The sequence below is a fragment of the Olea europaea genome, chromosome 12 (assembly GCF_002742605.1).
Source record: "Olea europaea var. sylvestris chromosome 12, O_europaea_v1, whole genome shotgun sequence".
NCBI lineage: Eukaryota > Viridiplantae > Streptophyta > Magnoliopsida > Lamiales > Oleaceae > Olea > Olea europaea.
In genome coordinates, this window is record NC_036248.1 from 22,626,648 (window position 1) to 22,639,589 (window position 12,942).

Below are 12,942 nucleotides of genomic sequence, written 5' to 3' on the forward strand. Positions count from 1 at the left end.
TACCACAAGATTATGCACCATATTCATATCTCAGATATGAATGACGTATGAATGCTTAATTAATGAAATCCAAAGAAAGAATCACCAAGAATGTCAATCTATTCTCAAGTTGCAGAAAAGAGACATTCGCAACAAGTCAAGCAAGGAATTTCCTTCCTCATGATGATGTAGAAATGAACTTGGTACCAATTCTTCTCATAACTGGAACAAAATAACCGCATTATAAACCTCCTCTTGGTACAACTTCGTTTCCTCATGGGTCACAACCTAATTGATCGGAAAGGATTTAATTTGGACACTCCTCAGCTCTTAACACGAATTTATCCTCTCTCAGCAATTATACTTCATGCTCTAATGCATGGAAAACGTATCAAAAAGCTTTTATAGAGTCTTCAGAATTTATAAAAATCAGTATGGAAACATTGTTTTTTCCATAGAGAAGCTCAGTCTTGCTAGAAATTTTTGGGGATCACGATGCTGAATGCAGTATAAGCTCAACTCTATACGAATAGCATATGCTCCTATGGTTCTTGAGTTCCTACAATATGGCCAAAGTACAGGCGAGAGCTTCTATCTAACTGGCAACAAAATCAATCATTTTGTTGGTCACCGTAAAGATAAAAAATTGCAGAACTATAAACATATATTATGATTAGAGTCATCTAAAATTTTGAACCAGTCCTCGCTCCTTTATTCTAAGGTCGTAATATAATACTCTGGTAACAACTAAAACCAGCATAGACAATTTTACACGAAAGGTCTTATCATTAAGTGTGTGTTTGATTGATATGAAAAATGTTTTCTGGAAAAGAAAATATTTTCTTGTTATGAGAAAAATAAAAAGCTACCTCCCAAACAAAATGTTTTCTTTAAAAACAAGGAAAATTAAACACTCCAAAGTTGAAAATTAGGTGTAAAAAGGTCTTTTTCATAAAAAAAATTTCAATCAAAGATACCTTAATGGCTAATAGTTTGCACCTATAGACCTCAAGATTGGTAGCTTTTGAACTCGCCTAAAACAAATTCATGGGTAATATGTTTTTGAAGTTTCAGTCACTACTAGAAAGGGAAGCAATAGAGACGGAATTTTAGCAACAAACGTCTTCCGTCGCTACTATCAACAAATTAATAATAAATTAGCAATGAATTATTATTTTATCATTTTTAAAAATTACATATTAAATTACCGACAAAATTACCAATGGAAGTCTTCCGTTAGTAAAATTATGTTGCTAATCCGTTGGTAAAAATATAAAATAATTTACTAACGAATTGTCCGACGGATGATTCCGTTGAAAACTATATAATAGAATAAAATAATTATCAATAAAAAAATTTTGTTTGTAAAATTTTTAAATCCTGCATCTGTTTACCCTTTTCTTAAAAGAGGGGCTTTGAAAACACTATTCATTGTCGTCAAATGCCTTTTCGTACTTTATTTTAGTTTACTAAAAAGTGGTTCTTCTATAGCATACAATTAAGGTTAGATGAGGACCAAATGAAACATTCTCTTCACAGCCAATAAAACCCTTGCTCCTCAAAAAGTCTTCCCTCGCTGGACCACCAAAGAAGAAAACCCTACCTCACTCAGATTTTGAAACCCGACGCGTCGAAGGAGGGATCCACCTCAAGCACACCCTTCTGTCCTAACGATGCGCTGAATCTGTGTCAAAACATTATACGAGCTACCGAATTCATCAGGTGTCCTCGGCGCGATGTATTGACAGAGAATGCTCGAAAGGAGTTCGAAGACGCTCGGTTTGAGAAGGATCTGGAAATTGTTGCTCTTCTGTTGATTGGAGGGCAGGATGTCTGCAGTCGGCTCTTGATAAGCTTGTCAAGAAGCAAAAGCAGCAAATTGAGAATGAAAGCAATGAATCAAATCGATGTTGACGTTTTTTGGTAATAAATGAATTAAATTTCGAATATTTTTCTGATTAATTTTAGTGTCGATTGATGTTATATTCTTTACCTTATTTTATCCGAAAATATAGATGCAATCATTAGTAATATTAAGTTGTCAAAATTTAAGCCTTATGCGAAAAAGGTCCGAGTCTAGTTACAGAATTGGGGATTTTTTGGAAGAATCCATTTTTTTGGATTTAATTTGTAATTTTGATATTCTATGCTAGTTGCTATTCTAAAATTTGCAATATGTTATTTGCATTTGTATATTTGTCCTCGTTGTCTTGCACATCTCTTAAAGGATGAATACAGTGCCACTTGTAGAATAAGGATATATTTGTGTTTAATTAGAACATCACAACTTAATTATGTATTTGCTGGGCTTGGAAATCTTGGGTTTTGATGCTGGTATAGTTATGAAAATCTGTTTTCATCTATCTAAGTTGTTAAATATGCTATAATGCTTGCATTTTTGAGACCCTTCGGTTCGTTCTCAATGGTACATACATTTTTGGAAGTCCTTCTACGCATGACTGACTGAATTTGGAGGATGAAAAATCTGTCATTGCTTACCAATGATCTTTGATATACCAATATATAGTTCGGGAGAATGTATTCACAGCATTATATACAGACCTTTATGTATACTTGTGAATTTAATTCTCATCTATTATATATATGTTATAGAATATGGATGAATCATGCCAGAATGGTAGTGTGGATTCATTCTTGCGAAACTAGAAGTTTGGGGAGACTCTTGGCATCAGTTCATTTTGTAAAGTTCAAATTGCCGAAGATACATTACAGGGCACAAAGCTGCTGTCAAGATCCTTAAGAATATATAAGAAAATAAAGAAATGGATACGAAAGAAAAATGTTGGTCAATCAATCTTTATGTGACATATTCTATAATCTATTGTCTGTAACCTATTTTTGCTTCTCTCCGGGGGAAATATGGTCCTTCATTGCTTGATGTTTTGCTGTTCATTATTTGATGATCTGCGATGGTCCTTCATTATTCCCTTACACTACATATATTGTTAATTCTATTTTCAATTCAGAGTGTGGAAACTAGAAACTGCTGTATCTTTGAGCTGTTGGTTCAATGCTTTAGAAGGATAGAATTATTTTTTGATGTCGGCTAGATTTTACACCTTAATGGATGGAAGTTGAATGCCCCAAAGTTATCTCAGGTACAGCAATCTGAGACATGAGTGGACGAAGACAGGTATTTCATTAACTTTCACTCACTAGAATCATACCAAAATCATTAACATTCGCTCACCAGTTGGTTGGTCCTGTAGGGATTGGCAAAACTCAAGTAATAATAATATTGGCATGTCTGCATATGTTTATTTTATATATTATTGACAACTACTTTTCCCAAAGTTTATTCTTATCCTGTTTGCTGTAAGTTTCCCTAATCCCTGGGTCCGTCAGCTGAATGATTGTATTTTGATTTTATACTTCAGTTTTTGCTGGAGTTACATTCCACTTAAAACACAGATAAAATATATTCGTGGTGTTATTGGTTTGGAACGATCAGTTTTTTGTTGTCTAATCCTTCATAATAGATTATTGTGCATTAATCAAATGATGAGCTAGCAACATAGGAAAAGTTTGATGACTTCATCTTTCTTTCTCAGATCAGATGAGAAACTAGAGAAACGAGAAATTTAGGCCATCCCGAACTAGATTTCTTTGATAGGTTACTTGTAAGGCTGCTTATCTTTGCGTTGTTGAATTACTTATGAATGTTACTCTCAGTTCAATGTCAAACCTGCTACACGTTTCTACTGTAGGGATTTGGATGATCAATTTTTAGGCATTTTACCTAAAAAAAAATAAAAAATAAAACTTTGGGCAGTTTTACACTTCAAAATTGGTGGTTGTGCATTTGAGCTCATAATGACTTGGCAGCATTTGACAACTTTGATGCATTCTCCTTACTTCTTTGAATCAGATGAACTGGAGAAGCAAGAAATTATGTTCATCCTAATTCAATACACCCCTACCTTATGGATACAGTGCTACATGTAATTATGGACACTATTATGTAGACAATTATGTACATATAGCACTTCCTAAATTATAATCCATCTCCTTTGCATCACATTCTGTAGAAAGACCACGATCCAAGTTTAGTCCCTTTTTTATATAATTCTTGTAATATGTCTCATGATGATGTTGAAAAGTTTTGATGATGATTAAAAGAAACTTGAAAGAGGTGTTTTTTTTTTTTTTTTTTTTTTTTAAAGAAAAAATGAAAAACGTAATTGTGGAGAAATATTCATTTGAGCAAGAACAGGAAAAAAAAAAAAAAAAAGGATTTTTCTTTAACTTAAAATTAATCTTTGAGACCTTATAAAAAAAATTTGAGGGGAAAATGTCATTTGGCCCCTACAGCCTTTCTTTTCAAAACATTGAAAATACTGAAATCAGACATACAATACAAAACCTCAGATGTGTCTACGTAAAATCCCCTCGTGTCACCCTTGTCTCAGTGCCGGGAAAGTCGCTCCATTTCTTGCATATTTCTCAACAAAGCCCCACCCACTCCTCCAAAGTGCTAATCATGAAATCAGCAATTTTGCACAACCATCAGAAGAAAAATCCACAGATAATATCACTCCCATAATCGACAGAAAGTATTGGACAGGCCGTATCCACAAGCTGTGCACCGTCTACCATGACGTGGACGCCGCCCTCGACCTCCTCCACGACCTCTCTGTACGTGGGTTCCGGCCGGACTCACTCAATATCAGCAGCATTATACACGCATTCTGCGAATCAGGCCGATTCTCGGAAGCCCACAATCGCCTTCTTCTTTTTATTGGCTCTAGTTGCACCCCAGATGAGCGGACTTGCAATGTTTTAATTGCACGCTTGCTAGATGCGCGGGAGCCGTATTGTACATTGCGCGTCATTCGGGCGTTGATACATGATAAGCCTAATTTTGTCCCTTCTTTGATGAATTTTAACCGGCTGATTGATCAGTTTTGTAATTTGGAGAGACTGCGTGAAGCCCATTCGCTGTTTTATCATATGATGAGCAGAGGTCACCGCCCCAACGAAGTTTCGTACACTACGTTAATTAATGGATATTGTAAAGTTGGGGACATGGGTGCTGCTCAGAAGCTGTTCGAAGAAATGTCTGAGTATGGAGTGAAGTGCAATGCACTTACTTATAGTGTCTTGATTCGTGGAATTTTGCGGAAAAGAGAGTTTGAATATGGGAAAGAATTGATGAGAAGGCTTTGGGATGTTATGAAAACTGAGGAGGATATCCATGTTAACAATGCGGCCTTTTGTAATGTTATTGATTCTTTATGTAGAGAAGGGTTGTTCCACGAAGCATTTAAGATTGCAGAAGATATGCCGCAAGGGGCAAATGTTGTAGAAGAATTTGCTTATGGGAAACTGATTGATTCACTGTGTACATTTGGGAGGTGCAATGGAGCTGCAAGGATTGTTTATATGATGAGAAAGAGAGGGTTTACACCAAGCTTGTCATCATATAATTCAATTGTTCACGGTCTATGCAAGGAGGGTGATTGCTTAAGGGCTTATCAGTTGTTGGAAGAAGGGATTGAGTTGGGGTACTCGCCGTCCGAGTACACTTACAAGATCTTAGTTGAAGGTCTTTGTTATGAATCTGATATTACTAAAGCAAGAAAAGTTTTAAATGTGTTGTTGAGCAAGGAAGGTGTATACAGGACTAGGATATACAATATATTTTTGAGGGCTCTTTGTCTTATGAATAACCCAACTGAGCTCCTCAACGTACTTGTTTCTATGTATCAAGCTCAATGCCAGCCAGATATCTTTACCCTCAATACTGTTCTAAATGGATTTTGCAAAATGGGAAGAGTTGTAGACGCTTTACAGGTTCTTCGTGAGATGATGTCAGGGAAGTTTTGTGCCCCGGATAGGGTGACATTTACAACTATTATTTGTGGATTGTTAAATGTAGGAAAGGTGGAAGAAGCTCGCAATTTTTTGTATAAAGTCATGCCTGAAAATGGTTTATCCCCTAATGTTGTTACTTATAATGCAGTTCTTCGTGGATTGTTCAAACTAGGCCTGGAAAATGAAGCTATGGAAGTTTTTGATAATATGGTCTCTAGTGGAGTGTTTGCTGATTGCACTACTTATACTATTGTCATCGAGGGGCTATGTGATTCTCACAGGATAGATCAGGCTAAGAGATTTTGGGAGGAGGTCATTTGGCATTCTGGAGTTCATGACAATTTTGTTTATGCAGCCATACTTAAAGGGCTTTGCCACGCTGGCAAATTCAATGAGGCGTCTGATTTTCTATATGAACTGGCAGATTGTGGTGTTACCCTCAATAACGTAAATTACAACATTGTCATTGACAATGCTTGCAAGTTGGGTTTGAAGAGAGAGGCTTATCAGATTGTGGGTGAAATGAGAAAGAATGGGCTAACCCCAGATGCTGTAACATGGAGAATATTAGATAAATTGCATGATAATGTAGGAAATACATTTTGTGAGGATTCAAATTTGCAATCTATTGAGTTTGTACGCTAACCATAGAGCTGAACAGTCCAGTCAAATTGCTGTTCTAGTAGAAAATTAATGGAAGACAGGGAATGGAAAATCAGAAATGGACGCTTTCAAAAAGTAAAGCACCATGAGCAGTGAAGGTGAAAATGAAAATATGGTTGATGTCAAATTCCTGATCAGGTATGCACCAAAATCTTTGTTGGTGAAAACATAATATACTTGATTTGAAAATGATTCTTGAGACTTCCAAATCAAAGTTTTTTATGTTAGTGTTGGTCATGCTTGGCTGGGATATATATACATGTTTCTTACCCAAGACGCTGATATTTTCTTTTATGCTAGTAACTGATCTAGATTTAGTTCATTAAGTTTGTCGTCATAAAAATTCATTCTAGGAAGAATCTGTTATTCAAAACAATTGTCAGATGAGGATTTTTTAATTTTTTAGGTGTTACTGTATTAGACAGTTACTTAAAGGTCGTTAGTATAATTTGCTCTAGAAAATCTTATTTCTGCTATAATGCATGCAAAACCCCCCCGTTTTTTTTTATATATATATTTAAATTTTAAAATAACTTTTAATTTTAAGAAAATCAAAATTCTTTGCCCTAACCAATCTGAACATTTGACATTCAAGTCTTATTATCCTTCATCCTAATTTCTTTAAACCCAGTGGTCGAAATTTGTAACTTAAAATTCTTAACGGCGTGGGTTCCCTCATATATGATATGTAAAATATCCCAAACTTCTTTCGCAAATTCACGCATAAACACATGCCTAAATTTTCTGGTAACACGATCATAAATAAGGCATGTAAAGCTTTACTAACCCAATTGTACTCATTTAAATTTGTTTTCGACCAATTTGCTATAGGAGTGGAGATGACAACACCATTAACAATGTTAGAGAAAGCAGACCAACCATTTGCTACGCTCATCCATAGATTTTAGGAAAGCTCTTATTCTAACTTTCCAATACACGTAGTTACTGCCATCTAAATATGACAGGACGGATAATGACTAACTCATCTAATAGAGTCAAGGGATCAACTTTGGGCTTTGAAACAACTTGAAAGTTACTAATTCGACCCTAAAATCACCTAATGGGAATAAGTAGGTAAAAACCACGAAATTAAAATTATCGATTAAAAGTAACAAGTCACTTTTTAATTATTTTTAGATGGTTAACCAAACAAGTCAAATTATCCTATGTTGAACTGCCACGGTTTATAATATAAAAGCAATGAACAACACAACAATTGTCAATGGAGAAACTTAACTGGGGATGGCAGCTCGGCTCGGCTCAGCCCTTTAATCCACGAGCTCGGCTCGTTGCTCGTGGGCGAGCTCGACTCGGCCCACGAGCGGCTCCCGAGCTGGTGAATTTTTTTTTCTTTTGCAAATTTTTCAAATTTTATTGATAAAATTTTATTTTTTTCCACATTTTTGGACGAGCCGGCTCGGCTCGACCTCGGACTCGTCATTTGACGAGCCGAGCTTTGATGAACCGCGGGCCAGCTCGGCCCAATTGACATCCCTAGTTGAACAGCATCATTCCAGTAGAAATTGAAAATTGTGTAGAGCTTCAATACATTAGTTTCAATTTAAACAATCTCAGTGGGCAATTTCATATCAAATTAGTGATCTACAAAACCTAACTTATCTTGATTTGTTATGTAACTCTTTTATTGGAAAAATTCCAGAATCATTATTCGCCAATCTAGGCCAACTTGAATATCTCGACCTTATGCATAACCATTTTCAAGGAACCTTGCAATCGATTCTTTCCAAGCTAACGAAATTGAAAGGATTATATTTTTGGCTTAATGCCAAATCTGGAAATCATTGAACTAATTTCATTTCAAGAAAAGAACCTATCTTCTTTAGGCAAACTCGAGAATCTTCAGGGACTTAGTCTCGATGTCAATAGTCCACTCAATTACATAATTCCTTTTGAGCTTGGCCTCTACACAAACCTTACCCACTTGACTTTAAATGGGAATTCACTTATGGGATCCTTGCCTTTATCCTTAACCAATTTAACCGAGTTATGTACTTTGTATATCTATAATAGTAATCTTTGTCGTCAGATCCTCCTTTATTTTACCACAAATTAGACCTAGTTAACAGTTTTGAGGATTCAAAAGAATTCTTTAACTGGGGAAATCCCATGTGAACTTAATAAAAGATTACATAGATTGAATTCGAATAAGAATCACCTTCGTGGCACCATTCCTAAAGTATTTACAAATGGACATGAACTTGATGAGTGTGTTTCACTCATCATATTAATGCTACTTAATCTTGATATTTTGATTGATTCTCAGAGTTTTAGAGAATTTTGATTTATGTTCTTTTTCTTATTTTGGAAATTAGGTGAATTGGTGTAAATGGTGCAAAATTAGGGGAAAATGGTGATTCCAGCATGAATCAACGAGCAATTGATGTTGATTTGGTAAAACTTATTATTAGTGGCTAAATTGAAAGAAAAAAAGTGAACAGCGATGAAAATAGTGAATTTAAAGTTTGAGGACTCAGATGTAACTTTTTCGTAGTTGATTCGGACCAAAAAATAATAATTAAAAATTGATAGGAGACATCGAATGTAACTAGAAGTCAAAAAGGAGTGAAATATGATCAAAATGTCTTCACAAATCAATTTTCAACTGTACAAGCATGTTTGTAATTTTAATTCGGAGATTGAGACACTCATAGTTCTTTGAGTTATCATTTCAATGAACTTTGAATCAATTTAATCGAATCTCAAGAGAAATAGTTTATGATAAAAATATTGAATGATATGTAGTGCTGAATTTTTACCAAAAGCGACACCGCAACGCCACTATTGCTCAACATCAATAGCATCACAGTGCCGTAGCACTATGCTTGTGGCACTGGGGCACTGCCGAGCAAGAAATAGGATTTTGAATATTTTGGTATCTTTTTAAATCATAATCCAACCTAATTCTTCTAAGACTTCATGATAATATAAATACAATCCTAAAGAACACTTTTCGAGGAGAATTTATCTAGTTAGGAGCAACGTTTTAAGGGAAAAGATTTAAGAAATCAAGGAGATAAAGGCAACTTGTTGAAGAAGATTTGATTTGATTTGATTTTAGTTATTTCTATGAAATTTTCGTATTCCATTTATTTGTGTTTTTCATTTAATGCTTTCAATTAATTAACACTAATTGAATGATTAAATGCTAGTTAATTCTAGCACTCGAGATAGGAAAATTTAGGTGTGATCACAACAATATCACAACCTAGGTTTTATAGGTTTCAAGAGAGTATAATTTCTTTGAATCTGGTTCCACATAAGAACTATGAACTTAATAATTCTTTGATTTTTATTCAAAATAGAGATATTGGAATTGAATTCTACGAATAGTTCTTACTCGACACTTGAAAGAGTAGAATTAAATTAAGATTTTTGCTTATAAACATGAAAAATTGATTAGAGATGACAAAGTTTTTTAAAAATCATATTTGATACTTGGATGAAATCATAACCCTAGGCTTTTTCGTATTGATTATTCTTCTAACTCGCATTTAATTATTGTATTTGTCACCAAATTCAACATAATAACTTATTTAAAACTAGTGGTTCCAAATTTCATTTGTCTAGATAAAATAAAAGCTGCACAATTTAGTACTTGGTAGAAATTTAATATCAATTCCTGTGGGTTCGACATCCGTACTTGATATTTACATTACAAAACTTGATATCAAACACTAGCGGTATAAATTATGTTATAGAAAATGCATATCATAACTATTGTATTTGGACTTATGTGTAAAATCAATTGAATGGAACATTACCACACTCAATTGTCAATTGTAGGATGCTCGAAGTATTAGATATTAGAAACAATGAGATGAGTGGCTCATTACCCTTTTGGATGGAGACTCCAGAGCTTTGAGCTCTTGTGTTGAATTCCAACAGATTCCATGGTATAATACCTATTTTAAAGGTAAAGCTTCAGTTTCCTGAGCTATGAATTCTTGACATGTCCCATAATGAGTTCACTGTTATTTTACCAGTTGATTTTTTAAAGAATTTAAAAGTTATGATGAATTTTAGCGAAAATGAAATTGGAGCTGAACACCATCCTATTTTCTCAACTATTTTACGAAAGGGGTTAGAGACTCAATATGTTTGCATTTCCCTTTGTAATGATCAAGGCTGGTAAGTCCATCATCCGCACAAGACATAAGTCCCTCTCTACAACTCATGAACTAAGAATTCTAACAACAACAAGGTCTACTCGAAGCTCAGTATCCGAAGGCCTATACAAGCATCGATCTATCGAACAACAAATTCCAAGGAGATATTCCAATTTTTATAGGAAAGATCAAGGGCCTACAAGCTCTAAACTTAACTAATAATAGTTTCGCAGGTCATATTCCACCATTAGAAAATTTCACTTTCCTGAATCATTGGACCTTGTTTCAAATCAACTGCTAGTAGAGATTCATTGGCAATTGACAAAGTTGACATCTTTGTCATTCCTTAACATTTCACACAATCATCCCATACTTGAGCAAGGGCAACGTCTTACGTGGATAAAAGTTTATATTGGAAACCCAGAACTTTGTGGATTGGCATTGAAAAAGATATGTAGAAATGACCCATGTAGAAATGACTTATATCCATCGAAGCTACCAGTGTTGACCAAACAGACTGATGATGACTTCAATATCTTAAATGGATTCATCTGGCAATCTGTCCTCACGGGGTATGAATGCGGAATGTTATTTGGATTGGTTTCAAGATATTTTATTTTTAAATGTGAAAAACTTGAATGGTTTGTAGAATTTGTTTATCGAGTTTACAAAATAAAAGACGGTAGAAGGTGCAAGTAGATTATACATAGTTATTAGTTGAAGAAGAAATACACTCAATGTTAAGTCTTCCTATAATAAGCATATCAGCAACATTTATCTACTGATGCAACAAAAGAAGAAGAAAATAACTAAATTTTGTCACCTTTCGGACATAGCAAAACCTTTATTTTTCTTCTTTGTATTCTTTTCTTTTTAATTGAATATTGTTATCTAAGAGAACATAAGCATATTTTTCTAATTCTACCCAAATTATTTTTGTTAATAGATATGGAGATATTGTAATTAATAGTCAACTTCTCTTCACCATATTCAAGTGAACCAAGTCATTTGGCGGAAACATCTCATCCTTTCCCTTAGAAATTCCCAGTCATCTTCTTACTGTCGGAAAAAATGAGTGATTTGTGTATAAATAAATTATCAATTAAATAACACTATCTTATAATTGCCTAAACATAACAATATTATAGCATATAATCATTATAATTCAATAATAAGAAGAGTTTTAGAATGCAAGTCTTACGGAGTCACATCAATGACACCCCTCTTCTTGTAGGTACTTTCGGCACAACATAACTCTAAAGATAAAACCCATGTGGCTTACAGTCGGTTCTCTTTCTAGGAACACGACCATAGGAGATAAGTGAACGAACATTTATCGAGTTGACAAACCTATAAAAATATAGTATGAAATATAGATAGTATTTTATTTTCTAATTGTATCTCAAATTGTGGTTTTCATGTTATTTTTCTCAATGAAAAGCACTCCCTTTTATGGGGATAAATTTAACCCACACAATCATACCATTAAAACACAAGTTACAATATGTATTATGATGCTTTAATTTTATGTTAAAATTGAAAATTTTGAAAGGTTAAAACTTTTATTCTTAAGTTACAACATCTATTTCCCTTAGTTGATCCCCACAAAAACTGCAAAATTAGCAACCTAATCTCTTGGTATATCAAAGTTGGCTGCATGAACGAACAATCATATGAGAGTGTTTGGTAAGAATTAAAATTAGATTTTTTAGCAGATTGTGATGGATGTTTTTTAAATGTGTGGTTAAAAAGTTGTGGGATCCATGAAGGATATGGTTAATATTGATTTTTTTACTTTGACTTAGATTAAAATCAGATTTTAAGCCGTACCAAACAGGTTCTATATGTAGGGATTTCTTGAAAATAATAGATTTTGGCGCCACCCGTTGACCCTCTTCCATATCCGCTTTTTTATAGTGAAAAATGTTCAGCTATTTTCCATGCCCATAGTTGCTAGCATCCCTATATATACATCATAATATTGTACATTGGGAGTCCAAGAAGCAGTTGGACAAGGACCCACTCCTCACTAGCCATCGTATTTGACTATTTCAAAGCCAACAAATGTGGTTTTACTTTCTGATGACAATGTTGCCACAAAAAAGACGACGATTTCGATATTTTAGATTGATTCACCTGGCAAGTTGTTCTCATGGGGTCGGATGTGGAATGTTATTTGGTTTGGTTGGAAAATATTTGATCTTTAAATATTTCCCAAATATATATAGTGAAAATACCACGATTGCCTAGAAAATACAATTTAAAAATTTTGTATATATAGATTTGCAATCTTCTCCAAGAAAGTGAAGAAAAATTGATGCTCGAAATACCGATTTCT

General features: G+C 34.2%; 1 protein-coding gene and 1 long non-coding RNA gene across 2 annotated transcripts; both read left to right on the forward strand.

The window, feature by feature from the left end:
* Positions 1 to 1,443: 1,443 nt before the first annotated feature.
* LOC111406105 lies at positions 1,444 to 4,141 on the forward strand. Its single transcript, XR_002704932.1, has 2 exons — positions 1,444 to 1,902; positions 2,593 to 4,141. It is a non-coding gene; the product is annotated as an uncharacterized LOC111406105 (long non-coding RNA).
* Positions 4,142 to 4,318: 177 nt separating this feature from the next.
* On the forward strand, positions 4,319 to 6,937 carry LOC111406104 (pentatricopeptide repeat-containing protein At3g18020). The gene has a single exon (XM_023035309.1). The coding sequence runs from the start codon at positions 4,369 to 4,371 to the stop codon at positions 6,457 to 6,459; it is 2,091 nt and encodes a 696-aa protein (XP_022891077.1). The 5' UTR covers positions 4,319 to 4,368; the 3' UTR covers positions 6,460 to 6,937.
* Positions 6,938 to 12,942: the final 6,005 nt, after the last annotated feature.